Below are 27,723 nucleotides of genomic sequence, written 5' to 3' on the forward strand. Positions count from 1 at the left end.
TGCTTTCTTATATGAACCAGGACCAGATGCCAAGGGGTGGCCCATTTCACATCAATCGTTATCAAGAAAATGCCTCACAGACATACCCATAGGCCAGTCTGACAGGGGTGATCCTTCAGCCGAGGTTGCTTCTTCCTGGGTGACTTTTTCACGTCATTCTGTGTCTTTGCCATGTGCACTATCCCATCCTCCAAACTGCCTTGAAGGTGGTCTTTCTAGTGTTTAAAGCACAGCGTCCCTGTCTCTTCATCCCATCATTTAATCCCTGCTCCACCCACTCCAGCTCTGTGGTGGTTTGCCTGTGCTCGGTCCATGGGATGTGGCCCTATTCAGAAGTGTGGCTTTATTGGAGGAGGTATAGCCTTGTTAGAGAAAGTGTGTCACTGTGGAGGTGGGGCTTTGAGGTCTCAAATATATGCTCAAGGCTGACCAGTGTGATCCAGACCCTCACAGGACTAACATTCCTAGAATGACCGAAGTGTCTTTTCTGATATGACCCCTGCTCTTTTAGATCTCGATCTCTCTCTCTCTCTCTCTCTCTCTCTCTCTCTCTCTCTCTCTCTCTCTCGTGTATAAGGGGGCATCTTTACCCACTTAGCTATCTCATCAAAACCTCCACCTTACCTACCTCTTCGATTGTAACTAAACTGGCTTTAAATATGAGTCTTATTACCTCCTTTGACAAGAATTCTAGAGGCCTCCCCCCACCCCCATAGTACTGCTCAGCTCAGGGAACAAAGGGTGTCATGCCCTCTCTGTTCCACCATCCTCGTGGGGACAAGCTATTTGTATCTGCTCCATGTTTCTCCATCTTGCACCTATAGTATGAGGCAGAGCCAGTCCAGGTGAGCTTTCTCTGGTAGGAAAGGGCCAGAACCAGGCAACAACCATAGGAGTGGATTCAGACAACCCGCACTATCTGAATCTAGGGTGGTAGGCTGTTCAGCTTTCCCTAGGGGCAGTGCACACCAATAGTCTCTCATTTCCCCAGATTTGGAAGCTGGTGACTGGATACCTCCAGGGAAGTCCCCACACTGCCATGGCTGTTCCCTCAAATAATCCACTCTCAGGCTCCTTCCCCTCTGACTGACTGAGAGTCTTACCAGGAGAAATGGCTGTGCAAAGTGGATCTCATTTGCCCCACCCTGATGATCTGTGTACGAAGGCTAAGGCAGAGGTCCTGTCTGAGCCTCAATCTGCTCACCTATGAGAAGCAAGGACTGAGAGAGATATTTCTCAAAAGCAGAATTCAGGGATCCAGGACTTGTTGACCAATCAGCTGCAGGTCAATGAAATACTGTGCCAAAACAAACAAACAAACAAACAAACAAACCACACACACACACACACACACACACACACACACCCCAGAGGCACACGTGAATTTTTAAAAGGAAAGGAGGCACCAATAATAAGTTAAGGTGTAATACATTTTTTAAAGAATTTAAAGTTATTTTTGATGGAGTCCAGGACTTGCCTGACTAACCAGCTTTGCTGCTTAGTTCCAGGACAATGAAAGAGCCTGTCTAAAATAAAATAAAATAAAATAAGGAGCAGCAGCTGCTGAATGACACCTGGGGTCGCCCTCTGGGCCAAGCCTGAGTGTGACTCAGTAGTAGAGCACCTGCCTAGCATGTGTAAGGCCCTAGGTTCAATCCTCCACCCTTCAGGGCCCCCAGTCTTCAGAAAACAAAATCAGACAGGTGGTTTGCTTATGAGAGATGGCAGGAGCGTGGTTTGGATTGGCCAGGCCCACCTATTTTAGAATGAGGACTTTGGGTGTGTTCTGCTGCCCTCTACTGGCTGTGAGGATTATTGCCAGGGCTTTCCAGGGAATTTGGATGGCTTATTTTCCCCGAGGAAACCTTTTACTTACTGAGTTGCTTATGTGCAGCCGGGTCTGAACCAGTGATACTTAAACTGAGTCTGTTTTACAAGCAACATGATCCCTGATAAAAAGTGAGCCTTGGATGAGAGACGATAGGAAGATAAGAGATGAAGGAGAGGTGACCCTCAATAGGTGTCGCTAGCACCCAAACTAAGGAGGGGTTCCTTGCAATGTTACCCTGATCTGAAGGACTCCAGTTCAGCCTTAATTTGTGACACCGCACCTGTCACAGGGCCTTGGCCTTGCTTAACTACAGTCCAGCATCCATTTAGAGGGCAGGTGGCCAATTCCTTAACTGCAAACAGTTTTCTTTCTGTCTGTAGCAGTAGCCCCGACTGGTGCCAAAACTGGATTTTATTTTGTTTGTTTGTTTGTTTGTTTGTGTTTTTGATATAGGGTTTCTCTGTGCCATCATTGTCCTAGAACTGGCTCTGTAGACAAGGCTGGCCTCTAAATCAGAGATCCACCGGCTTGTCTCCCCTGTGCTGAGATTAAAGGCATGTACCCACCACTGATCTGGCTGGATTTTTTATTTATAACAAATCACTACAATGTCCAAGTCATGAGGGGGAGAAGGTAGGCTAGAACCCAGGAGGATCTCCTTGGTACAGTGTTCTGTCAGACCAGCTCAGCCTTCTCCACACACTGCTAGTCTCTCCTGTACAACAGTCTCGGTTCTGCAGATCCTCCTGCCAGACTGGCTCCAGTCACACATCCTCAGAGAAGGCAGGTTTGGGGCCTTATGGTATATTCTATAGTGGCCTTTGAAGAAAGCTTACAGAGTGAAGCACATGCTCCAGAACCAATCACTGCGACACAGTGACACCAAAGGGAGGCTGCTGTGAAGGTAACTCGGGGAGGGGCTGCTCGCACACCCCGCTAGCTCCCCAATACCGGCAGGGCATTTCCGCACCAGCTCTAGCCCATTTTAGTCCCCAAACAAACGATACAGAGATCTGGTATTTGTATTAACAAGCGGCAAGCCTAAGTTGGGCAGGTTTTGAGCTCCTCTAACCCTCTAGGCTGCCTGTTTCCCAGCCCCGTGGTCCTTTACCTGCAGCCTGAGTCTTGCCCTGGCGTGTTCGGGTTCACGTGTGCCCTGGCGTGTTCGGGTTCACGTGTGCCCTGGCGTGTTCGGGTTCACGTGTGCCCTGGCGTGTTCGGGTTCACGTGTGCCCTGGCGTGTTCGGGTTCACGTGTGCCCTGGCGTGTTCGGGTTCACGTGCGTCCTCATGGCTGCTTTCTTATGGAGGCCTCATGGTGAATCCTCCTGGTCAGTCCACATGGTCTCTCTACCTCTTCTTTCCCTCTCCACTCTGGATCCCCGGGATCCCCTCACTGGGGTGGGAACTCTTGCCCTAGTCTCTTCTGCCAGCTAATTGGCCAATCAGCTCTTTCTTAAACCAATCAGGAGGCAATGAAGAAGAATGTTTACCAAACTCTGAGACAGGTGAAGCTTCATTTAAAAAAAAAACAAAAAACCAAAAACAAAAACAAAAACAACCACAAAAAACCCCACCAAATCCAGATAGTACTAATCACTGTGCTGGTACAGAAACCAACATTTGACTAATACAAAGACAGTCTTTACACAGTGCACAAAGAGATTATCCCAACAGGCTGTTAAGGCAGCTTCACTAGAGAGCCATTACTGACAGCCGTGGGCACCTCCTGGACCCTGATTTATACAGCTTTTATGCTGTATGTCAGTTGGTGGACGGGATCTTCTGTTGGTACATTTGATAGAATGATTGCCCAGCTTGAATAAAGCCCATTTGATCTCCAGGACTGCATAAACCAGACTGCAATCCTTAAGAGATGGTGGCAAAAGATTTACAAGTTTAAGATCATCCTGGGCCATACATCAAGTTCAAGGTTATCCTGAGCTACATGAGATACTGTGAACACACACACACACACACACACACACACACACACACACACACCTCCAGCCAAATATTTTCTTGCTTTTCCCTAGGTACCCAGCACTGCCTAGCGTGTAGTAGGAAGTCATGCCTCCGTCTTTGAGCACTGGCTGAGCCGTGGGCACCTGTGAGAACACGGGCTATAGAATGAAACCAATGGGCAGAGTGCAAAAGACAGATCTGGAAAGAAGGAAGACACTTCTTGGGTAGGAGCAACTGTCTCCTGTCATGGGGGTCAGCTCTGTCCTCTTTCTGGGAGTTAAGTTGTGCCACCCTCCCTGGGTTGCTTCTTCCATATTCATTTTTAGCTGGAAAAATTCAACAAAGGTTCCCAAGACCTCACTCACCTCTTCCTTAAACCAACAGCTCGCCTTTCTGATGGAGACCCGCTGCCTGCAGCTGTAAAACCTCACAGAACTACTGTCACCCCTTCTAATAGCAGCATCTTCCACTGAGCACAGACCCACTCCAGACCCCCCACCATGAGACCAGCTCCACTGGGAGCCTGAGCCAGGACAAAGGACTCTGCTCCATGACCCTTCCCAGAGCAGCTGCCCGCCCCTAATGATGAGTCATCTCCTCCCCCCCCCACCCCTCCCAGGTGCCAGATTCTCCTCCTCTGATCCTCAGGCCACCACACCCCCTGATTTGAAGGAGACTGGAGGTTTTCAGACCCAAAGGACTTCCTCACATTCCCTCCTAAGCTTCATTTATTCACCTCTAAAATGAGTTTCCTGGGCTGCTGAGACATCTCAGTGGGGAAAGGCATTTGCTGCCAAGCCCAGCTACCTTATCCCATGCTGCGGGGACAGCATTAACTGGGGCTGGCTTAGAGTCTCAGGGGTTTAGTGCACTGTCATCATGGCAGGGCATGTGGTGGCATGCAGGCCAACATGGTGCTGCAGAGGCAGCTGAGAGTTCTACATCCAGGTTCACAGGCATCGAGGAGAGAGAGAGAGAGAGAGAGAGAGAGAGAGAGAGAGAGAGAGAGAGGAGAGACAGAGAGAGAGACAGAGAGAGAGACAGAGAGAGAGAGAGAGAGAGAGAGAGAGAGAGACAGAGAGCCACTGGGCCTGGCTTGGACCTTTGAAAACTCAAAGCCTACCTCCCCCATAACCTATTTCTTTTAACAAAGTCACACCTCCTGATTCTTTCAAATAGTGCCACTCCCTGATGTCCAAGTATTCAAATCTGTGAGTTTATGGGGGCCATTCTCATTCAGACCACCACACACCTGGACTGCTTAGTTAGGGTTTCTATTGCAACAAAACACCACGACCAAAAAGCAAGATGGGGAGGAAAGGGTTTATTGGGCTTGTATTTCCACACTGTAGTCCATCACTAAAGGAAGACATGACAGGAACTCAAACAGAGCAGGATCCTGGAGGCAGGAGCTGATGCTGAAGCCATGGAGGGATGCTGCTTACTGGCTTGCTTCCTCTGGCTTGCTCAGTGTGTTTTCTTATAGAACACAGGACCACCAGCCCAGGAATGACACCACCCACCATGAGCTTGGCCCTGCTCTATTGATTGCTAATTGAGAAAATATCTCAGAGCTGAACCTCACAGAGGCATTTTCTCAACTGAGGCTCCTTCCTTTCTGATGACTCTAGGTTGTGTCAATGCACTGGAATCACATGGTGGAAGGAGAAAAACAACTCCTACAAGTCGTCCCTTGACCCCCATGTATCCATCATGGCTTGTACTCACTTATATACACAGACACACACAAACACAGGCATGCACTTACATACACACACATACAAAACAGTAAAAATCACAAGATAAAAGTACTGGATTATTGGAGGCTATCTTTGTGTTAGTAGGAAGATGGGTTTGTATGTCATTGAGAGTTTAGTTGGCGCTCAGAACATCTGTTATTTCATAGAGTCCTCAAAGCAAACCTGCACAAAAGTATTCTGGTCATCAGAAGAGGAAACCGAGGCCCACACAGACAAAATGGTTGCTCTGTGCTCCTGCTACCAGCAGACATGTGACTTAAGAAAGATTGCAACCTGCTCCTAATCTAATCTGAAACAGACTCCTGCCGTTCCTTATTAAGTAGTGGTGTGTGTGTGTGTGTGTGTGTGTGTGTGTGTGTGTGTGTGTGTGTGTATAGCAGAATGATACATCATAGACCATGTGGCTTTAATGTTTAATCTCTCCCTGATCTGGAGGATAGAATCTTCAGTGATTTGAATAGGTTTGTCTTCCATGGACTCGTGTGTTTGAATGCTTGGCCCATCAAGAGTGGGACTATTAGGAGGTGGGCCTTCTGGGAAAGCACAGCTAGGTTCTCACACAAAGCAAAGACAGGTGAGGGGACCAGGGACAAAGAATGCAGGGGTTGGGGGGAGGCAAAGAGGAGTGGAGAATAGGAGGAGGCTGGAAACCCAAGGGAACCCCACAGGAATGCCACGGGCTCTCCAGAGAAGCTTCGAGGAACACTTCACACAGAACTCAAAGCCATCACCTCCCAGAACCCCAGTTGGCTCCTTTGTAAAATGGACTTGCTGTTGGGAGCCGCGGCAAGCGGTGACAACATTCGCCATTACAAGATGGCGTGGGCATCCTGTCCTCCCACTAGTAAACAACTGACTGTGCAGGTGCTAAAGGCAAAAAGCGCGCCAAAGTCACTGCCCATCCCGGGGCGTAATAGGGGTAATGAGTAAGCAGCCAATCAGAAGTGAACACGCCACTCTAGGGTGTATATAAGCAGTGCCTTTTCCAGGCTTGGCGTCTTTCCGCTTCTGCTGATACAAGAATAAAGCCTCGCTGTGGTAACCACCCGAACGCTGCCTCACGTGTCTCTTTCGCGGGCGGAGGGGACACGGAAGGGGCGCGGAACAACTTGCCACACTGTCATCAGGATCTCATGAGTTAATTTCTGTAAAGCAGCAATGAACACATTGTAGGTGCTATCAGGAACACACTATGGCCTTTTACAATTTGTTTACATGTACGTATTATTACTGCATGTATATGATGCAAGTAGAGTCTCTCCTTCCACCTTTATGTGGGTTCTGGGTACCAAACTCAGGTGACTACACATGTACAGCAAGGGCTTTGCCTGCTGAACCACTTCACTGGCCCCCATAGGGTTCTTGTCTACAAAAGTATTATGAAGACTGCAAAACAATTGTTCAGAATTCCACCATGGACTATGACGAGGGCCAGACTGATCCAAAGGTTTCTCTGAGGCCCTGATGAAAAGAGAAAAGGAATCTCGTTTTGCGTCCTTGCTCAGGAGCTGACTTGGCAAGGCCAATCTGAGGCTGAGACCTGGGCCTCAAAGGAGTCAGCTTCCATTCCTGGGAACTTGCCTTTCCCCCTGAAAACACTGGGAGTTATCAGTCCCAAGTCTGCTGTGTGCTCAGTCTGTACTGCTCTTGAGATGTCTTGTATTCCCTTTGCCTAACATTGCTTGATAAGCCTCATGCTGACTTTGTCCCACTGTATCATAGTTTCTTCTGACTCTGTCCCATTCTCCTCTGGAAATAGCATATAGGATGCTGTACTTTTTAACAAGCTTGCTTGGCATAAGACATAGCTTGTGCAAGACCTCCTTATCATAAACTTGATTACCTTCTTTATCTTCTAATCTCCTGGTCCTCTCTCTCAGGACCCTGTCACTGAAGAATGAATGAGGTCAGGAGTGTGTTGTTGTTGTTTTGTTTTACAAAAGTTAAAGGGCTGGGGAGACAGCTCAGTGGGTAAAGTACTTGCTTTGCAAGCCTGAGAACCTAAGTTTACATCTCCCGATCCCATGTAAACATCAGATGAGGCAGTGTGCAATCCCAGAACTATGGTAGCAAGATGGGAAGAAGAGACACGGGGTCCCAGGAAGTTTTCAGGCTGGCTAGTCTGCCCTAGGCATCACTGAACAACAGACTGTCTCTAACAGCACATTCACAAATGCAGAATGATATCAAAACACATTCCTAGGTCTCAAGCAGTATGGTGGCCCTTGAGTCTGTCATACTCAATAGGTAAGTGGCCCCTAGTGGTTCCATGTGTCTAATACTGTGGATGGTAGTATTCCAGAAACCACGATGTGCTGTTGCCTGCAAGGGGTCACTATCATTCCTTTAGCTAAGTCCAGCTTCCCTACTCTTCCCGACTGAATGCTGGTTCTTAATGGCTATTTTTCTAGTAGTAGTTTCTCTTCAGCCTCTCCCTCAGGACTAGAGAGATGTGGATCTGGCATGTTCTGATGGGGTACATCGATCAGACTGGCCCTGGGTGGCCAGAATTCTCAGACCTTCCAGTGAGGGAGCTCCTGAAGCCCAAGTAGATGAGGTCAGAGCAGCCATAGGGTGGAGCAGCAGCATCCTCTAGTGTCAAATCTTCACTTCTACCTCTGTCTTTCTAGAGAGAAGTTTGCTATCCAAGGCATGGGGCTTGCTACTGCTATTTGTGGGCCTGCATTTGGCTGAAATCTCTCCTGCTCCCCATAAGATCTGAATCCAGTAATGTAAATAACTGAAAAGCTAGCCGGCTTGTTTGGTACACTAGTGCCACCATGACTTTCTGTCCCATACAACCTTCAATTTAGTGATCAACTTCTATCCACACCACCAGCACAGGCTTCCTTGCTCCCTTGCCTGCTCTGCTGAGCCAACCTGGTGCAGCAGATGGATGTGGTCCATGCCTCAGCGTCACCTCTCAGAGGCCAACGGGTCTGCGTTCAACCCACAGCTCTGAGCTGCCCAAGAGCTGTTCAGAGCCCCCATCCAACTCACAGAGAAACATTTCCCAATGCTTCAGCAGGTTGAAAGCAACTATCAAGGAGGACCAAGGCTCTGAATTTGGTTTTGTTGTCAAATAAACAGAGAACCAGAGATTCTAAGACCCAGGCCAGCATGTAGGAGAGCAGTCTCATGTCACAGATCCCTAGAAACTGAAGTTGACCCACGTCCAGGAGGCTCGCCATGTGAAGTCCCTGAGACTTGCACACCAGGCAGTGATATTGCTGAAGCTTTCAACATCAGCCATCTTGTACTCCAGTTCACTCCGCCCCTCATAGAACAAAGGGCGGATTTCCAGGAAAGGACTATAGTAGCTTTTCCCAGAAGCAGGGACACATCTCCTTAGGACAACGATACACATGTTTTTTTAAAGTCAGAAATTTACCATGTAGATCTGGCTGCCCTGGAACTTTCTATATAGAGCAGGCTGGCCTAGAACTCAAAGAGACCTGACTGTCTCTTCCTCCTGAATGCTGGAATTAAAGACATGTGCTACCAAATCCAGCTGAAATAAGAAACTTAAAAAAAAAAAGACTTATTTTTATTATTTTTAATTACATATAGGTATGCGTATCCATGTATGAGTGCATTGCCTACAGAGGTCAGAAGTGTCAAAAACCTACAGCTGAAGTTATAGATGGTTGTGAGCCACCTGATATGGGCACTGGAAACTAAACTTGGGTCCCCTGGAAGAGCAGCAAGAGTTCTTAACTACTGAGCCATCTTGCCCCATCCATCCCTAGGACATAAGTCTTCAAATTCATTCCAACCTGGCTACTCTGAGGGGTTCACTACACAACCTTTCCACCGCTGGGACAGGCCCTCAATTGTGTCCCTCAGCATCTGTGTCCAGTCCTCTCCTCTCCGCATTGGGATACAGCGTGTCTCCTTGTGCTCCAGGGCCAGGATCTCTGTGGGAGTTTCAGGAGTCAGCCCAGCCGCCTGGACTGCTTCTGGGAATTTGACTGCTGAGGCAGGGGCCAGGCAGCACCGAGGGATGCTACTGGGAATGGAGCAGGACAGGAGAGAACAGGCATAAGGATGGGAAAGAGGAAGACAGAGGAAGGAGGACCAGGGGAAAGGTTAGGGGCAGGGTAGAACAGAGAGCAGAGAGAGAGAGAGATAAAGACATGATTAATACCTTGAACTAGTCTTTATTATAAGCTTGCAAAGTACTCCAATAAAGACCCAGTTCATCCATCATCCCCCTCATGACCTGGATATAGTTCACACGTCTTTAGTTCTTGGGTACAGAACCCACCATGCCCACTGGTGTCACTATCCTTAGTCTTGCATGCCCTGCTTGAAGAAAAGGCATGCCCCCAGTGCCCCAGATTGTACTGCTGGTACCTGGACTGCCCACTGTCAGTCTGCTGGTAATGGTAGTTCACTGCTGTGGCCGAGTGGGGGCATAGTAGATACTGGTTCTCCTCCCAGCAGCGGGCCATGGTCTGGGTGATGGCCTCATCAGATACCGACTCAGATGTCACTGCCTCTGAAAGCTGGAAGGTCATGAGATGGGTGGATGTTGGGATTGGTGAATCACAGAAGGAGGACTAGACCCCTGCTATATATGCAACCACATCCACACCAGGAACTAGTAGTAAAATCAATTTCTGAATTTTGAGCCAATTACAGCTTTGAGCCTACTAAGCAGAAGGATTTGTAGAAGTTTTGGGTACATCTTGATGCATTTAGCAGATGAAGTAAATTAGCACACAGTCTTGTTCTACAGCCTGATACAAGTCATGGGTGTCCAAACATTTATGGCATGAAAACTACCTTGTCAGTTCCTAGCCTGCTTAGGAGCACCTCCCCTGGGAAACCCAGTACTCACAGACAGAGGAAGACTCCCTTTTCAGTGCTCCCTGAGTGTAGTTGGTATGCTAGATCACTCTCTGAAGATGTTCTGCATGCTTACAGCATAGCAAACACCCTGCACGTACTTAATGGCATCAGAGTCCACATGGTTCATAGATTGTTTATACAGCTACTTTCTGGTTAGGGCCAGAGATAGCAGCCAACGCTTTTTTCCCTCATCTTCCTCCTCCCCCTTTTCCTCTCCCCCCAACCACTTATTCCTCCTTTTCCCAGTTCTGAGGATTGAATGCAGGGCCAAAGGTATACTAAGCATGTGGTCTACCACCTTGATGCATCGCTCAGTGTGATGGCTGTATTTTCTCTTTGTATTTCCAGCACCTAACATAGTTCTTGAACCATAGCAGATAGATAGTATGAGTGGAGGGATGAAGAAATGAATGAATGAATTGATGGATGAATTAATGAATGCCTTTCCAGAACATACCCTTATTGTAGAGTGAGGGAGGAAATGAAGAAACAGGGGAGATATGGTGTCCAGTTTTTTTTTTTTTTTTTTTTTTCTGTCCAGTTTTAGTGGAGGTTCTTATTTATATAAGGAGAAGAAATATTGATTTTTGCACAAACTATGGGCCAAAAAACCTCATGTTTGGCTTTGTCAAAGGCAGCAGAAGGCTGAAGAGATGGCTCAGCTATTTAGAGCAATAGCTGCTCTTGTAGAGGACCCAGGTTTGGTTCTCAGCACCCACACAGTGGTAACCATGTGTAATTCCCATTTCCAGGGGATCTGATGCCCTCTCCTGGACTCCAAAGGCACTGCATGCATGTGGTACACATACATAAACAGGCAAACACTCATATACATTAAATAAAAATAATGAAAATCTTTTTCTTTTTAAAGCAGTATAGATTCTAAAAGAGAGAAGTCCCATTTTGGTCTTCAAGGAAATAGCTCAGCCCAGGTAACTGTGTCTGGTTTTGAGAAGAAACCATCAGGAGGGACACTAACTATGGCCAATTATGTCATATAAGGAACTAAGTTAAAGGAATTGGGTAGGCCAAGATGGCAAATAAGAATTTTCTTCAAGTGGAAGACACTGAGATAAAATCAGACCATGAAATCAAGAAGGAACACATTCTAGAACTTTGTGTATTATCAGGCTTCACTCACTCAGTCACTCTATCCATCCATCCATCCATCCATCCATCCATCCATCCATCCATCCAGTCATCCATCCATCCATCCATCCATCCATCCAGTCATCCATCCATCCATCCATCCATCCATCCAGTCATCCATCCATCCATCCATCCATCCATCCATCCATCCATCCAGTCATCTATCCATCCATCCATCCATCCATCCATCCACCCATCCATCCATCCAGTCATCCATCCATCCAGTCATCCATCCATCCATCCATCCAGTCATCCATCCATCCATCAAGTCATCCATCCATCCATCCATCCATCCATCCATCCATCCAGTCATCCATCCATCCATCCATCCATCCATCCATCCATCCAGTCATCCATCCATCCATCAAGTCATCCATCTATCCATCCATCCATCCATCCATCCATCCATCCATCCATCCAGTCATCCATCCATCCATCCAGTCATCCATCCATCCATCCATCCATCCATCCATCCATCCAGTCATCCATCCATCCATCCATCCATCCATCCAGTCAGCCAGTCAGCCATCTGAGTGCTCTATCTGCATGTATGCTTACATTTATCTTTTGACCCAAATTTCACAGCAATCTTATGAGACAGGGGTTCTTATCATCCTCCCTCTACAGATGAGGAGTTAAAGGCACTGCGTTTATAAAACCAGCTTAGCATTTTACAACTGACTCTTGTTCAGTCAGTGTTAACTGTGAAAGTTCCTAGCTCACAGATGATGCTTAAAAACCAGGTGTCCCCTTTCCTTTCTCATGTTTCTAAACCCCAAGTCTGTCCTGTGGCTGTACCCTTTCCTTCCTCCATGGGATGCTGTAGAGGCACAGAAAGAGGTCCTCTACACTAGGGGAACTGGAACTACACTGTGCACTAGGGGAACTGGAATGCTAAGCACACAGTGTTGTCTCATGCAACAACTGCCATCTTCCTAGAAGGCTGGATGTAGATCTGTAGACTTGGTTACTGGTCTGGTGACCTTTGGTCTGTGTGGAAGAGACTTTTCTAGCACTGGACCCTCCCCCAAACCCTTATCATGCAACCTAAAGAACCAATCTTTAAGGATTTTACGATGAGTTTTGATGTAATTAGGCCTGATCTGTATGTAGCTTACTTTGTTCCTCAAGGAGATTTACGTATAGTTTGTTGTACACACAGGACCGAGTTAATCATCACAAGAATAATGTTCACCACATTGGGCTGTGCTTGCATACGCCTAAAGTAAACCACTAGAGGTCAGACTCTAGAAGTTTTAACCAACACTGCCTGTTGAACAAAACAGCCTTCTTACCTCTCAGAGGTCACTCCACTAGTTGTAGAGATTGCAGAGACCCACCCCCACTCCCACCCCCTTAGGGTATAGCCAATGACCAACCTTGCTGTGTAGGTCCTTGGGTAGGTGTAGACTTTGGGTTCTTTCAAACTGTTCCATGAGGGCTCTTGTTGTCTGGCTGTCAGAGCCAGAGAGCAGCCAGAAGATCCTCTCCATGTTGTAGGGCACCTGAACGGAGAGGCAGAAATCCTAGGCACCCTCTTTCCAACCCTTATCTAGTCCTGCCCCACCAACAGTTGGCCAGATCTTTTCTTCTCCCTGGAGGCCCACCTGAATGTCCATGGCAGATGCCAGGGTTGTTTTGACAGCCTCACACAGAGAGAAGTCTCCCTTCTGGACAGTCCTGTGAATGATGTTATTGCGGTTCACTGCCACAGCCAGACAGATTGGCAGGCCCATCTTCTGAGCAATGCACCCAGCTTGGGACAAGACAGGAAGACAAAAGGATTTTTGGATAAAAGGAAAAAATTTTTTAAAATTTGAGTTTAATAAAAAAGAAAAAAAAAGGCCAACTTTCTGCTGTGTGAAAATGAGAGATGGGAGGAGAGAAGAGAAAGAGAAGTTGGATAGTCACTGTGCCCTATTCTATGTTTCAGCCAGCTACCAGGGGCTACCATACACATAACGTTTTGTAAGTCAACCCTAGCCCAAATCCAACCGAGGTGCAGGGACTAGGTCTTTGCCTTCCAGCTTGTTTTAGGAAGGATGTCTGCTGTTCGATGCTGATGTGCAAGGCTAGTGGCCCACAAGCTTCTGGGGCCTCTCCTATCTCTGTCATCTTGCTGTTGGAACACTGAGATTACAGATATGAAGTACCACATCTAGTTTTATGTGGGTTCTAAGGATCCAAACTCAGGCCCTCAGATTTGTGTGGCCAACACCTTACCTACTAAATTCTCTCTTCAGGCCCCTACTTTTTTTTCCCCGGGGAGGGGATTGTTTTGTCAGTATCACACTTGATTTTGGAAAGCCCATTCACACTCTTATGTCACTTGATCCTCAGGGAAGCATTACAATGTTCGTCAGTGATGAAGAAAAATGGAAGCTCAGGAGGGCCCAAAGACTTAAGGTCAAACAGGTCCTTATGGAGAAATGCCAGATGGGAATGTTCTCCACAGGTGTTGCCCATGTGTTTATTTGTGCCAGGTGCTATGAAAGGCATAGCTATAGGTGACATTGCTGGAAGGTGACATGAAAGGGAAACACACTGGGTGTCACCCTCTGAGTAGTGCGGACAGTAGCCTTCCTTGCCTAGCTGCCAGCACTCTATCACCTCTATCTTCCTGTAAGAAGTCAAGCAGTCTCCTAACTTGGATGCTTTTGCCATCTTACCCACTCTGTCCCTGGTGCTTTGAGAAGCAATGGCAGGGGCAGAAATAACAGAAGCCCTAACACCATTGCCTCCTTGAGAGACAGAAAAGATGTAGACTCCAGCCTGCCTGGGCTGTCAACTTGGCTCCACTCCCAACCAGTGTGTAAACAGAAGCAAGCAAGCTTGTCTTTATCTAGTTCCTCACTCTAAAACACTAAGAACAAAACAGGTGGACCCTGGATACATCTATAGAGTCTTCTTCCGAATCTACAGAGTCAACTGACCACAAATCAAAACTATCCGAATCAGGGTATGGTGATATACGCTATGTTCCCAGCATTTGGGAAGCTGAGGTAGGAGGGTAGAGACTTTCAAGGCTGCCCTGAGGGCCTTAGGGCAGCCTACATTACATAGTGAAACCTTCTCAAGAAAAAAAAAATTGCATCTGTATTAAACACGTTGAGATTCTTTCTTACCATTATTCCCTAAAACACAATGGCCATTTAGATAACATTCGATTATTATGTTAGTTATTCGACATCATCTAGAGATGATTTAAAGAACACCAGTATATACACATAGGTTATATGCAGACAGCATGTCATTTTACATATGGGACTTGAATCTCTGCAGATTTTGGGTCTTATAACTAATTGTCTATACACAGGAGACAGCGGAGTTGTTCTAGTCCAATGAAATCACAGAAAGCGCACTTGGAACAGCATCACCTGGTGCATAGTTAAGGCTTGAGAATGTTCATTAGAATTTGGTGCCAGGACAGCACTTGTACAAAGTACAAAGTTCTTGTGCACCCTCAGTCAGACTTGTTCCTCACAGGCAGCTCTGAGCTGAGGACTTGAGTCTGAGGAACTCTTAAGCATTCAGCTAGTAAAGGGCAGAGCCAAAGCCGGACTCCTGACACCAGAGCCCTTTCTGTCTCACATGGTCCCTGAGTAGTGAGAAAACTGTGCCCTGGCACACGGTGGGCATCCCTGGAGCTGGGAGTCGAGTGCAGATTTTTAGGAAAGGACACTGAGCTGTGCTTGGTGGCTGAGCCTTGAGTTCTGTCTATTAGTGGTTGTTCAAGCACAGGCGAGGGTGCAGAAACTTCCCAGGATTGAGCTCTCAATCTCTTTCTGCTTCAGGACCCTGGAATGTTCCACCCTTAGCCTCTGCAAGTTAGAAGGCATCGTGTGTGTGTGTGTGTGTGTGTGTGTGTGTGTGTGTGTGTGTGTGTGTGTTTTGTCCTCTCTAGAACAAGCACAACTTTCTTTCTCTCCATGTTTGTAGGCAAAAATGCAACTTGAAAGACTGGATGCTTTCTGGAAAGTCCATTTGCATATCAGGGTCTCCTTACCTGCAAGATTACCCCCAGCCCCTGTCGGCACTACCACCTCCACTGTGGGTAGGGGGTGCACATCCACGGACGGTGTACACTGGAAATAAGCGAAGAAGTAGTGTGCCATCTGCACCAGGACCCGGGACCAGTTGATGGAATTCAAGCTCATCAGGTTGTGCCTCTGGACAAAGGCCACGTCAGCAAACACAGCCTTGATGGGCTCATCAAGCTCGTCACTGTTTCCTTCCACTGCCAGGGGAGACAGAAGTGGCATCTGTCAGCAGTAGAAGCCCCTGGCACTCACTCCCGCCTTTGTCGGGACCCTCCCAGACTCTGCTTCCTCTCCCATCTGGGTTAGCCTTTGTTTCCTTCACTTTCACATGGGTTAGTCTGGCTTCCCAGGCTCTGTATAAGCTCCTTAGGAGTTGAATCCAGGTCTCTTGTTCTTGTGACACTAAGTATTTGCCCTCACTTGGGAGAAAAGCAAGTGTGGTCAGAACCATTTCTAATGGTCTTTCATTCCATAAAATCAGATATAAAATGTCAACTTTCTGGGATACTGGAAAAAGAATTCCCCTGTATTCTAAGCCCTCACTGTTCTGCAAAGAGTATGTCTTTCACCATTCTGGAAAGAAGGTGGGACTGTTTATACAACAGAACCCTACTGGAGCTGGGGGGAAATGATCACTTCTCCCTGTGGGTGAAGTGTAGGTGTCCTGGTCCCTGTTCCTATGTGCTAGGTAAGTTTGCTTCGGCAGAAGTTCTCCCTGAAGCTAGGTGTGTACATTGGTTTAATTTATGAGGTGAATTATTGGCAAATTACCCACCAGTTTAACATATCAGCACCTCAGTCTAGCTGCCTCAGTAATTGTACCAGTATTGACCCTTATCTGATACCTGTCTCTAATTCTGCAGTTGGATCCATGCTTCAAGTAGAGGGGGTGAAGATTACAGGGGTGGGGCGAGTACCAGGACAGCTGTTACGGGTGTAAAGTGTTCTCTCCTCATCACTATAGTGCATCAAAACAGATGGGGGACGAGCTGTAACCCCGGTCAACCTGATCCAGTAGTGGTGGCCCCATTCCTTTGACCTTGCCCCATTCCTTTGCCAAACAAGTCAATCTGTGCCTGGCAAGCCCATGGAGTCAGAGTTCAGTCCAAGTTGGACATGTGAGAAGTTCAGACCACTGAGACACAGAAGGATGGGTGCTGGGGTGCTAGAGAAATGGCCACTGCTTTTAAGGAAGAACCATGGGAAAAGAGAAACGTGGTTACCTCAAGTCTTCATACTGTGACCTCAAGAGGAAGGAACCTAGAATTGGGGAGGGCAGACTGAGAAGCACTTGGGTTCCTGATCGTAATGTTGAGTCTCAGAACCAACCAAGTGACAGCCAACTCCACCCATGGATATCCCAGTGAAAGAAGCTGGAAACTCTCCTTTCAGGTAGTCTCAGTTGGATTTTCTGTTAATTCTAGTTTTTAAAAAACCATAATCAATAAGCATCTAGGGTCTACTAAGTACTTGATGCTTAGAAATCACACAATGGACATGGAAATCGCTACTTTTATAAACCTGGTGGCTGGGTAACGCACTTTTCTATCGATATTAAAGACACTTTGACAGGAGCAACTAGTAGAAGAAAGAGATTTGGGGGCTTGCAGTTCAGAGGGTTCGGGTCTAAGACCGTTAGAGCTATGAACATGGGAGCAAGCAGGCAGTCATGGTTCTGGAGCAGTAGCTGAGAACTTATATTCTTATCCAAAAGCACAAGGCACAGACAGCTAACGGGGAATGGCTGTGGGCTCTTGAAACCTCAAAGCCCACTCCAGTGACACAACTCCATCAAGGCCACATCGAATCCTTCCTAAACAGTTCCAGCAGTCGGGGACTAAGCAGTCAGGTATATGAGACCAAGGGAGCCATTCTCATTTAAACCACTACATTCTACTCCCAGACTTCCAATGGCGTGTGGCCATATCATTAATGCAAGATGCATTTAATTCAACTTCAAAAGCCCCCATAGTCTATCAGTCTCAAGATTACTGAAAAATCCAAAGTCCAACATCTCTTCTAAGACTCAAGGCAATCTCTTAGCTTAACCCACTGTAAACTAAACAAACAAACAAAACAACAACAACAACAAAAAAAAACCCACTTCCAACATACAATGGCATGAGCCTGGCATATACCACATTAGCCTGGCAACCTGAGTTTGATCTCTGGTGCCCATATCAAGGTAGGGGGAAAGAAATGACCCACACAAAGCTGCCCTCTGATATCCACATGATCACTGTGTCATAGGCATCTCTCTCCTCACCACACATACAATAATGATGATGAATTAATAAAGTTTAAACTCAGCACCCATGTGGTCCACCCCTACTCCTTGAGCTCACAGAGAGAAGACACATCTTTCCTATTAGCCCCAGAATATACACACATCCTCTTAACAGTCACACCGGAAGCTCTAAAAAGAAAAAGATTGTGAGCAGTATGGCTTATAAACAAACTGAACAGACCTTGTACAGAACAGAAGCACCTTAGCTCTAGTGATAATGATGACATGCTAGACTCATCAATGACCACAAAGCTGCCACTATTTACAGGTGAGTGATGTTCTCCAGCCTCCAGATGAAGATTCCACTTATGCCCTTAGACAAAAGTCCTCTGGTACATCTTAATTTTGATGCTAGGACCTAGACCCCATAACCTATAACTTGCAAGGTTGTCACACAAGAAACAGCTGGGGCCCTCAGGAGCCTGAACATTGTTCATTCAAGTCTAACAATGACCAAAGGAAAATACAGCCAGATGTGGGTAATTAACAAGGCACAGACTTTACACTGGAATGCACATGTGCTTGCCAAAGAAGAGCAGAGGGGTTTCTTCTCTGCTTTTGAGAAAGCACACAAAGGGCATTCCTGCTGCTCTGATGACAAGACTTCTTGCCACAGCTTGAACTCCTCATCAGTGTTGGTATGTTAACATAAAAATATCCTCCCTTCGATGTGTATTAGTTACTGTTCTAGTGTTGTGAAGAGACACCATGTCATGGCAACTTATAAGAGGGAGCATTTAGTCGGGGGCTTGTTTACACTTTCAGAGGGTTAGTTCTTGCTCATCATGGCAGGATGCATGGCAGCCGGCATGCTGGTTGGTGCTGGAGCAGTAGCTGAGAATTCACATCTAATCCACAGATAGAGGGTGGCAGGGGAGGATCGAGATTCGGTCTGATTGAGCTTCTGAAACCTCAAAACCCACCCCCAGTGACACACCTCTCACCCAACAAAGCCGCATCTCCTAATCCATCCCTAAGAGTGCCACCAACTGGAGACCAAGCATTCAGACATGAGCTGGACCACATGGTCCCTGCACCTGCCTCCAGCTGGACCACATGGTCCCTGCACCTACCTCCAAACACATGCACATTCTCCTTTAGCACCGTTGTCATCTGGAGCTCCTGAATCTTTGAGCAATGGCCTTTGGGCAAGAGAACAATAATGTCCACATTCTTGGATCCTTGAACACTCTCAATGGCAGCACTTCCTGTGTCTCCAGAAGTTCCTAGAAAGGAGACGTCTCCATTTAGAACAAGGAAATAAGGAATAAAATGACCTTACACTATTGGTGCTCAATACAGCAACATTGGCTTTCAAATGCTTGAAAGATCAACTACTTGAAAGACCGGTGCTGAGTACTTAGCCCAGGGTCGTTGGCTATGCTGATAAAATCAGGACACCAACGAGTATACTGTACACCTAAAAATATCATTCCAGAAGTATCCACAGCCTCCAGCAGGCTGACCAAGGGGTCTGTGATAGTTGATCTTGTCAACTTGATGTTGCTAGGATTGTCATGGAAACACAGCTCTGGACATGTCTATAAAGGCATGAAAAGGGAAGACCTTGGCACCACCCTACGAGCTGTGGTCCCGATCAAAACAAAACCAAGAAAGCAAGCTGATCACTAGGACCAATGCTCTCTGCTTCCTGCCTGTAGACAGTGTGACCGGATGCCCCAAGCTCCTGTCACCATATGTTCAGCACCATGGTGACCTGTACTCTCAAACTGAACTGTGAGCAACAAACCTTCCTTTCTTAAGTTGCTCTTGTCACAGCAATGAGGAAAGTAACTAAGACAGAATCTGTGACAGACAAACAGGTCAGAAACCCTCTAAAAAGTGATCCTCAACCTTCCTAACGCTGCGACTCTTCAATGTAGTTACTCATGTCGTGGTGACTTCCAACTGTAAAATTATTTTCACCGCAACTTCATAACTGTAATTTTCTACCGTTACGAATTTTAATGTAAATATCTGTTTTCTGATAGTCTTAGGCAACCCTGTGAAAGGGTCGTTTGGCCCCACCCCCAAAGCGGTTGCAACCCACAGGTTGAGAACTGCTGCTCTAGAAAAACTGATAGCATAAGCCTTGAAAGATCCAATCAAGGATATAGTGTGCACTGGTGCCCTCCAGCCGGAGTGCTAAAGAACCCCGCTCCCTCCCAACACCCACCCACAACAATGGTGACATGCTTCTTCCTCTTCTCCAGGAAGTACTGCAGGAACTGTGCTGTGCAGGACAGGGACAGGTCCTTAAAGGCATATGTGACCCCATGCCACAACTCCAGTATGTTCAGCCCGTTCTTCAGCTTGCATAGATGGACCACATCTCTGTGGCGGAATCTGCTGAAGGCTTGGTCAATCAGCTCTGTGAGGGTAGAGGTTGGACAGAAGGTGGAGGTATTAGCTCTGCCTCTTTAATCTTTAATGTTTATCTCCCATTGTCAACTATAAAAGCCCAGAAAATCTGCTCTTAAACAATACACTTAGGAACAGCATTGTATAGGTCTAGAAAAATCGGGAGGACGTGTATTAAACTGCTCATACATTCCTCTTTAGGGCTCCCCAGATACCAGAACTGGCTCTAGAACATGCCTAGTTTTCATTGTGTATACTTCTTTATTGAGTCGTTTTAATTTTATTTACCCTGTGTGAATGAGTGTTTTGCCTGCTTGTATGTATGTGCACCATATGTGCACAGAGCCTGCAGAGGCCAGCAGAGAGAGCCAGATCACCTGAAGCTAGAGTTACAGATGGTTATGGTCTGCCATGTGGATGCTGGGAATTGAATCCAGTCCTCTGGAAGGGCAGTCAGTGCTCTTAGCCACTGGGCCACCTCTCCTGTCCTTATAAGCATGAATTTCAATAGAAGATCAAGTCATAGAACAAATTCAACCTCCTAATTTTCTTCCCTGAAAATGAAAGTTTCAAAAGCCAGTGCCATTGCCAGTGAAATCTGTCTGTCTCTGTCCGTCTCTCTGTCTCTGTCTCTGTCTCTGTCACTCTCTCTTTCTCTCCCTCTCTCCTTCCCTCCCTCCCTCCCTCCCTCCCTCCCTCCCTCCCTCCCTCTTTCCTTTCCTCCCTCTCTTATGCTTGTAGATCAAGATGTAAGCTCTCAGCTACTGCTCCATAGCCTGCAGCCATGGACTTTAACCCTCCAAATCTGTAAGCCCCAAATAAACTTTTTTTCCTCATAAGTTGCCTTGATCATGAAGCCTTATTACAGCATAGAAAAGTAACTAAGACACACCCAAAACTATTGAACCAGAGTCTGCTTTTAACTTGAGATCCTCCAGGGAAATTCATTGTGAATGACAGTGAACACTCAACAGGACACTCAACAAGACAAGGTAATAATCTAAGTGTCTTGATGACTGAGGGAGACATTCATCAACACCCAAGCTTTTGGGGTGACTGAAAAATCCTTAGTCTTGATTTAAAAAAAAAATTATCAAATTTCAGTAGGTCATTTTGTCCATCTCACTGGAGGAAGAATAGAGGAACTGAAGATTCTACTTCTGAAATTCTAGAATCAGGAAATATCTTACAAGATTTGAAAAAGGCAACTAGGAATTTTCTTGGGGCTGGGTAATGAATTTACAACTCAGGGAGGGAGTGTGTGGTCCTGAGTTGGGGTTGGGGGAGGGGTCCTCACCATTTAAGTCGTGTCTTGGAATAAGCTCCAGGCCAATGAAGAGGGCACACAGCTCCTTCACCAGGCTACGATAGGACAGTGTGCTCCAGTGACGCAGGGTCTCTTTGTCTACCTTAGGGAGCTCCTCTGGCATATAGAGGCCCCCATCTGGTGCATAACCAGAGAAGAGGGCCCCCTCAAAGTTGACCCGTGGGGCCATTCCCCGGGTGCTAGTGTACCACATGGTCCTGGAGGCCTGCAAAGAGAGAGTCTTCAAGCTCCCAGCACCCAACAGGAAGAAGCTAAGTATACAGAGTCCTCTGACCTATCCTCTGAGCCAGCACTCACTGGGATATGTATCTCAGACACGGTGATGGCAGCCCTAACCTGAGTCTCAACTCAGCTTTGCTAAGTCTTGTGTAAATTGTAATCCTTCTGGTCAAAACAGACAATTCTGCTGAGTGCACTACCTTGAGGTGTGGGTATTGGAGTACGCTGGGGAAAGAGAAACACAGTCCTCACCAGTAACAAAACTTTGGAATGGAGAAAGATCATATCAATGACAGGTAGAGCTGCCATTTTGACAGGCTTCTTGGTAAAGAAAAGATCTGAACACCTGATTGGCAAGTGCTAGTGTGGGTGTGGGGGGAGGGGAACATTTATTCACCATTGGTGGGAATGCAAAGTGGTTTAGCCACTATAGAAATCGGTGTGGAGAGTCTTCGAAAAGCTAGACATGGATCTATCATATATGATCTAAATATTCTACTCCCGGCCACGTTCCCAAAGGACTCTATATCCTACTACAAAGATACTTGCTCATCCATGATCATAGCTGTTCTACTTACAGTAGCCAGGAAATGAAGACCTAGATGAATGGATGGATGCCTGGGAGTCAGCTTTCTTCAGGGATACAGGCTCTCGAAGGCTACACATGCTCCAGTAGATGATCCCACACTCATATACTAAGTGATCTCTATGGGGGTTCTTGGTTTGTTTGTTTTTAAGCAAGAGACCACATGAAGCTGGGAGGGGAACAGTGGGGAGGTCCAGAGGGGAAGGAATAGGGCCAAAATACGTTATATACATGTATGAATTTTTTGTTTGTTTGTTTTTCAAGACAGGGTTTCTCTGTGTAGCACTGGCTGTCCTGGAACTCACTCTATAGACCAGGCTGGCCTCAAACTCAGAAATCTGCCTGCCTCTGCCTCTGCCTCCCAAGTGCTGGGATTAAAGGCATGTGCCACCACTGCCTGGTTATGAATTATTTTTTTAAAACTGCAAGATCACGTCCCAGGAAACCCCTTAGTCTTATACACATGATGGTTGGGCATTATCACCAATAACCATTACCCTATCTTGCAGCCTAGGTCAGAAGGCTAGCAGTAGAGCTTACATACTGTCTTTGAAACTCTCTAGCCATGGCTAATTGGCTCTGGCTACCTGGCGTGGATTCGGGGCTCTATGATCATTTGAATGAGACAGAGATTACAGCAGAGTCTATGGTTCCTTCCCATCGTTAACCCTGTCAACTTGACTACCATAACTCCCAATACCACCTAGGCACTTCTGCAGCCTGCCCATAAGAAGGGCAAACCTGAATACCTACAGGAATCCTAGTTCCCCTTTCCTTCCCTTGGCCTCTCCCTGACCCTGGAGATGGCGCCCAGGCCTATACCAGGCAATTGCTCTGCCACTGAGCTCCAACTGCCCTGAAACTGCCGTTTCTTCCTCCAGGTCTCTGACACTTGTGGGTCCACAGTGAGGGCTACATGAGCTACCACTCACCACTCTGCTGCCTACAAAGGCACGTGCATTCAGTTTAGAGGCAAGGTCGGGCTAAATAACCAACCAGGCAGGTCCCACCTTTTGACATTGCAACATGACTTTGCCATCTACAAAGTTCAGGCCTCAGAATGGAGCCATCAAATGACATCACATCATGTTTTAAATTTACAATTTTGTTTCGGGCCTCCTCAGCCACATGCATTAGACATGCCTGAAACCAAGAATATTATTAAATAGACCTGGGGTGGATAATGTAACGCTGGGTCAATGGGTATAAACAGAAGTGACGTCAGGAATCTGGGATATTCGGTCAGCCCACACAGGAGTCCGTGACAAAGGACAAAATCAAGGCAACCCCAAAAGCCCAATGCAGTGATACGGAACGTAGGCACCAGCGTCTCAGAAGGCAGAAGCAGGGTCAGGAAGTCAAAGGCTTAGCAATGCCTTCAGTAACAACAGGGAATTCTGGAATGCTGTGGGCAGTGTTGGCGTCTATGCAAACTGCTCTGAAATCCTTGCTGCATAACGTTTCCAGACCTGACAAAAGGAAATCCTGCTAGTGACGTCTACTAATCAAACTGCTGCAGGTGCCAGGACAAGGCAGAAGCAGGTAGAGCTCAAAGGAGCATTTTTCCAAAGGCCCGTCCTCGGTGGAATGGACCATATGATACCCGGGCACGGAGGTGGGATTCTGCAACCCAAGAAAGACATGACCAAGGAACGGAGACAAGAACTTGGCTTGAATTCTGCATGTGCCAGAATAAGAAGATGGCGTGGTTAGCAAACAGGCCCAAGCTTCTCACAGGATTAAGGGCTGTCTCGGTTCTGAAAGATCACTTCAAGGGTCCGTGTTCCCGATCTAACAGAAGAAAGCTACAAGAAACACAGCTAATGGTTCTTTTGTTTTTTAAAGACTGCTACCCCCGAGGGCTCTGGACTCAGATCTCCGCTGTACATTACTGTGATAATTACTTTTTGGAACTTCTCTGGATTTTATTCCAGAGCGGAAACAGGGCAATAACCATGATAAATAATAATGACAACAGTAATATCCGTCTTTGGGGTGGGATTCGGCGTGGCGGTGGGCGGGGATGGGGAGGCATGGAGGCTCGCCTCTAGTTGCAGATAACTACTCTGATTGGAGTTTAAGGCAAGGCCTGGGAGGGAGGGAGGTGTACACCCGCTGGCGAGCTCGCAGCCCCACCCTCTGAACACAGCACACTGTCCTGAGTTTCGGGGGTTCTTCCCACACTGCCGAACCCTGGCTGCCGGTGGAAAACAAGATAAATCCTGCACCCGTGCGGGCTGCTGGGACTGCTGCCCTCCTAAGGCCCCAGTTGGCTTTAAAACGGTGGCCCGGAAGCCAAGCTGAGCTATGGGACTAGGACAGCAGCCAGGAGTCAGACACGTCACCGCGGAGAGCGCGGGGTGGGGGGCACCCAGCGGGGGCCTGCATGAGGTTACCGTAGGGGCGCGGAGCTGCCTGGCGACCCGAGTCCAGTGGGCGACGTGCACTGTCTGACTTCCTAGGGCCAGAGGTTCTGAGTTTAATGCCAAAGCTGGGGAGGAGCTCCTACAGAGGGCGGAGAAGGGGGTGTGGAGGAGAGGAGGGGTAGGAGACAGAGCTTGGAAGACAGGAGTAGGGAGTTGTGGGTGGGGGAGCAGGACGACACGCACGAGGGACACGGGGAACACAGAAACACTAGCCTTTGTACTCATTGCATGCCTTCCAGGCCCTGGATTCTCTTTTAGACTCATCTCCGCTAAGACTCAATAGAATAAAAGCTGGTGACATTTTATTCTGTTTTTGTCTGCTTGCCTATTGAGAGATCCATTTCTATGTAGCTCTGGCCATTCAGGAGATTCTATGTAGACCAGTTTGGCCTTGAACTCACAGAGATTTGCCTGTCTTTGCACACCCCATACCCAACTCCTCCGTCAAGTGCTGGGATTAAAAGCTTTGTTTTGTTTTTAGATGAGAAACCAGAGGGCAATGTGGGAAGAAGGACTCAGCCCTTCCACCCTTCCATCCTTTGGCTTCCAAGATTTTGGTCCACATAGATTTGAGAGCCTGTGCTAAAATCCACCAGATGGGTGGTGCATCATTTAGCAAAAACAAACAAACAAACAAAAAAACAAACCTTAAAAGAATAATACTATTTATGAAGCATAAGTCTAGTCTAGGGCCAAATCTGACTCAGTTTCCCCTCCCCTTCCTTTTCTCTGTATCCTCCACTCCTTCATGGAACCTGATTATGTAGCAAAGGATGATATTGAAGTCCTGATCTTCTGTCTTCATCTCCTAAGTGCTGAGATCACAGACTTATGTCACCAACGGCTTATGCTGGGAATCGAACCAGAACTTTGTGTGTGCTCGGCCAGCACTTTACCAGCTGAGTTGCATTCCCAGCGCCTAATTTATTTTTCAGGGAGGAAAAAAAGCAAGAACTTGGGGAAATTTTTCTCCAAACATGCCCCAGTGTCCCTGGATTTACATTCACGCTCCTGGATAAGCATGGGTTTGAAGATGGACCAGACAGGTACAGTCTAAGATTTAATCTTGGCCCTGGCCTTGTCCTGGTCTTTGCCTGTCTCTTTCCTCCTCAGGAGGCCTCTGCTTATTCAAGTTGCCTACTGTCTAATCCTTCCCTACACCCGCCATTCACTAGTCAACCGTCCTTGAAGCTGCCACTGAGCAGCCAGCTCTGAGTCTCCTGAGTAGGAGGCACTGACAGCCTGTCCCTGCTCAGGGTATGGGATAGGTCTTCTGACCACAAAACGGGGCCAGAGGCTTGCCATAAAATTGACAGAGGTCAGAGGCACCAACCATTGAGGGGTGTAGGTCAGTCAGGGACCTCCTTGTGTTTCTGTGCTTTCCATGAGGTGCATTCAGAAGCCAGGAAAACTGGGACTCACAAAATGCCACAAAAGTCAGCAGTGTTTGTTACAGTGTTCCCAAAGAAATCTTCATGAGCATCCAAGGACAGCCTCAACATCCACGGGGCTCTCCCATCGAGCTCTGGGCTTGGCTCAGTGGGGACTACAAGACAGCACCATCCTGGGGCCCAGAGGGCAGCCCAAAGTTCTCCTGTGAACTGTACTTTGACTCCTCACCAAGGAGAGGAGCTAATGGTTGGAGACAACTGAGTTAATCATTAGGAGTTATGGCCTGGGGCATTCAAGACAGGACGTCCAGGAAGAAGGCTGGACTTTGGGAGCAGGCTGCACATAAACTGTGGTGTTCATATTCTATATTAGGGTCACAAATGAGTTTTTTCCATTTTTCTTAACAGCCTTTCATTTTCATTTTCATGTGCAGTAATAAAATCAAATAGTCAGACTAGAGCTGGAGACTGGAGCAGTTCAAAGCATTGGTTGTTCTTCTGGACTTCATTCCCCCGCACCCATGTGGCAGCTCACAACCATCTGTAATTTTAGATGAAGGGGATCTGACCCCCTCTTTTGACCTCCATCAGAATCGGGTATGCAAATGGTATACAAGCATACACGCAGGCAAACACTCACTCACGAAAAATAATAAAAAATAAAAATACACAGACCAAGGTATTCTTATTGGCAATCACGCCCCAAAGAGATCAGGTAAAATTCGATATAGCACCTCACAGGCTGTCGAAATTGATTTTGGTTCTGAGGCCACACACATTAAAATAATAATAAAACAAGCAAGCAAACAAACAAAACAACAACAAAACCCGTAATTACATCAAGACGACAAAAGAGAGAGCGACAAGAAACCACAGGACTCAGAATAAGCATAATTAAGTGGTGTATTTTGCTTACATCCCCCACGTGAATGGTAAACCTGTGTGGAACCCAGACCTTCTTTTAGGTGGTGGTTTGAGGAGGCTAGACATCTATGTGAACCCAAGGTGACCCAAGCTATGGTGACCAGGGCTCATTGCTTCTCTGTCTCTCATTTTTTGGACCCTTGTTTCAGTTTATAATCAGTCATGGTGGTCTTGATTGTGTCATACCCCAGCAGAGCTCCTTGGTGATGTCTGTGGTCTCAAAGGTCAAGGCTAATTCCCCCATCCCCTCCATCCCACCCCCCTACGCCCTGCACAATGGGTGGCTGGAGCCCACAGAAGAACCACAGCCCAAACTTTTCAACATAAGCGTCAGCAATCGTCTCCTGCTCATACACCCGAATCTGTAATTTTAGAACATCACGAGGTAACCCATGTTTATCTCCTGCATAAGCTAGGAAACCCCGTCTGCCCCCCTCCCCCAAACCCTCCCACAGAGAAAAATCATCTCTGCATTTCTAGCAACCCACTCAAGAGTGTCTGCCCAGGGGCTCAGTTTTTGACTCTGTGTGAGCACAGTCCCAGCTCCTAGTTAACAGGGCATCACCCTCACCCAGGACCCAGAAAGCCCCCTTGCTTTAGCCTG

At 47.2% G+C, this 27,723-nt stretch overlaps 1 protein-coding gene across 3 annotated transcripts; it reads right to left on the bottom strand.

Annotated features, from left to right (window-relative positions):
* Nucleotides 1-9,096: 9,096 nt before the first annotated feature.
* Nucleotides 9,097-24,895, bottom strand: Thnsl2 (threonine synthase like 2). Of its 3 annotated transcripts, none has more exons than XM_034511839.2 (9): nucleotides 24,775-24,895; nucleotides 21,544-21,778; nucleotides 20,062-20,256; nucleotides 18,959-19,111; nucleotides 15,565-15,795; nucleotides 13,166-13,314; nucleotides 12,938-13,063; nucleotides 9,912-10,063; nucleotides 9,097-9,561 (listed from the first exon to the last, which is right to left on the bottom strand). In XM_034511839.2, the coding sequence occupies exons 2-9, from the start codon at nucleotides 21,764-21,766 to the stop codon at nucleotides 9,336-9,338; spliced, it is 1,455 nt and encodes a 484-aa protein (XP_034367730.1). In that variant the 5' UTR covers nucleotides 21,767-21,778; nucleotides 24,775-24,895; the 3' UTR covers nucleotides 9,097-9,335. The 3 variants fall into 3 exon arrangements, with proteins under 3 accessions (XP_034367730.1, XP_034367729.1, XP_076796009.1); XM_034511838.2 differs by having other exon boundaries at nucleotides 9,097-9,564; XM_076939894.1 differs by lacking the exon at nucleotides 24,775-24,895 and adding an exon at nucleotides 22,371-22,537 and having other exon boundaries at nucleotides 9,097-9,564.
* Between the last annotated feature and the right edge of the window lie 2,828 nt (nucleotides 24,896-27,723).

Source organism: Arvicanthis niloticus, chromosome 9, assembly GCF_011762505.2.
Source record: "Arvicanthis niloticus isolate mArvNil1 chromosome 9, mArvNil1.pat.X, whole genome shotgun sequence".
NCBI classification, from domain to species: Eukaryota; Metazoa; Chordata; class Mammalia; order Rodentia; family Muridae; genus Arvicanthis; species Arvicanthis niloticus.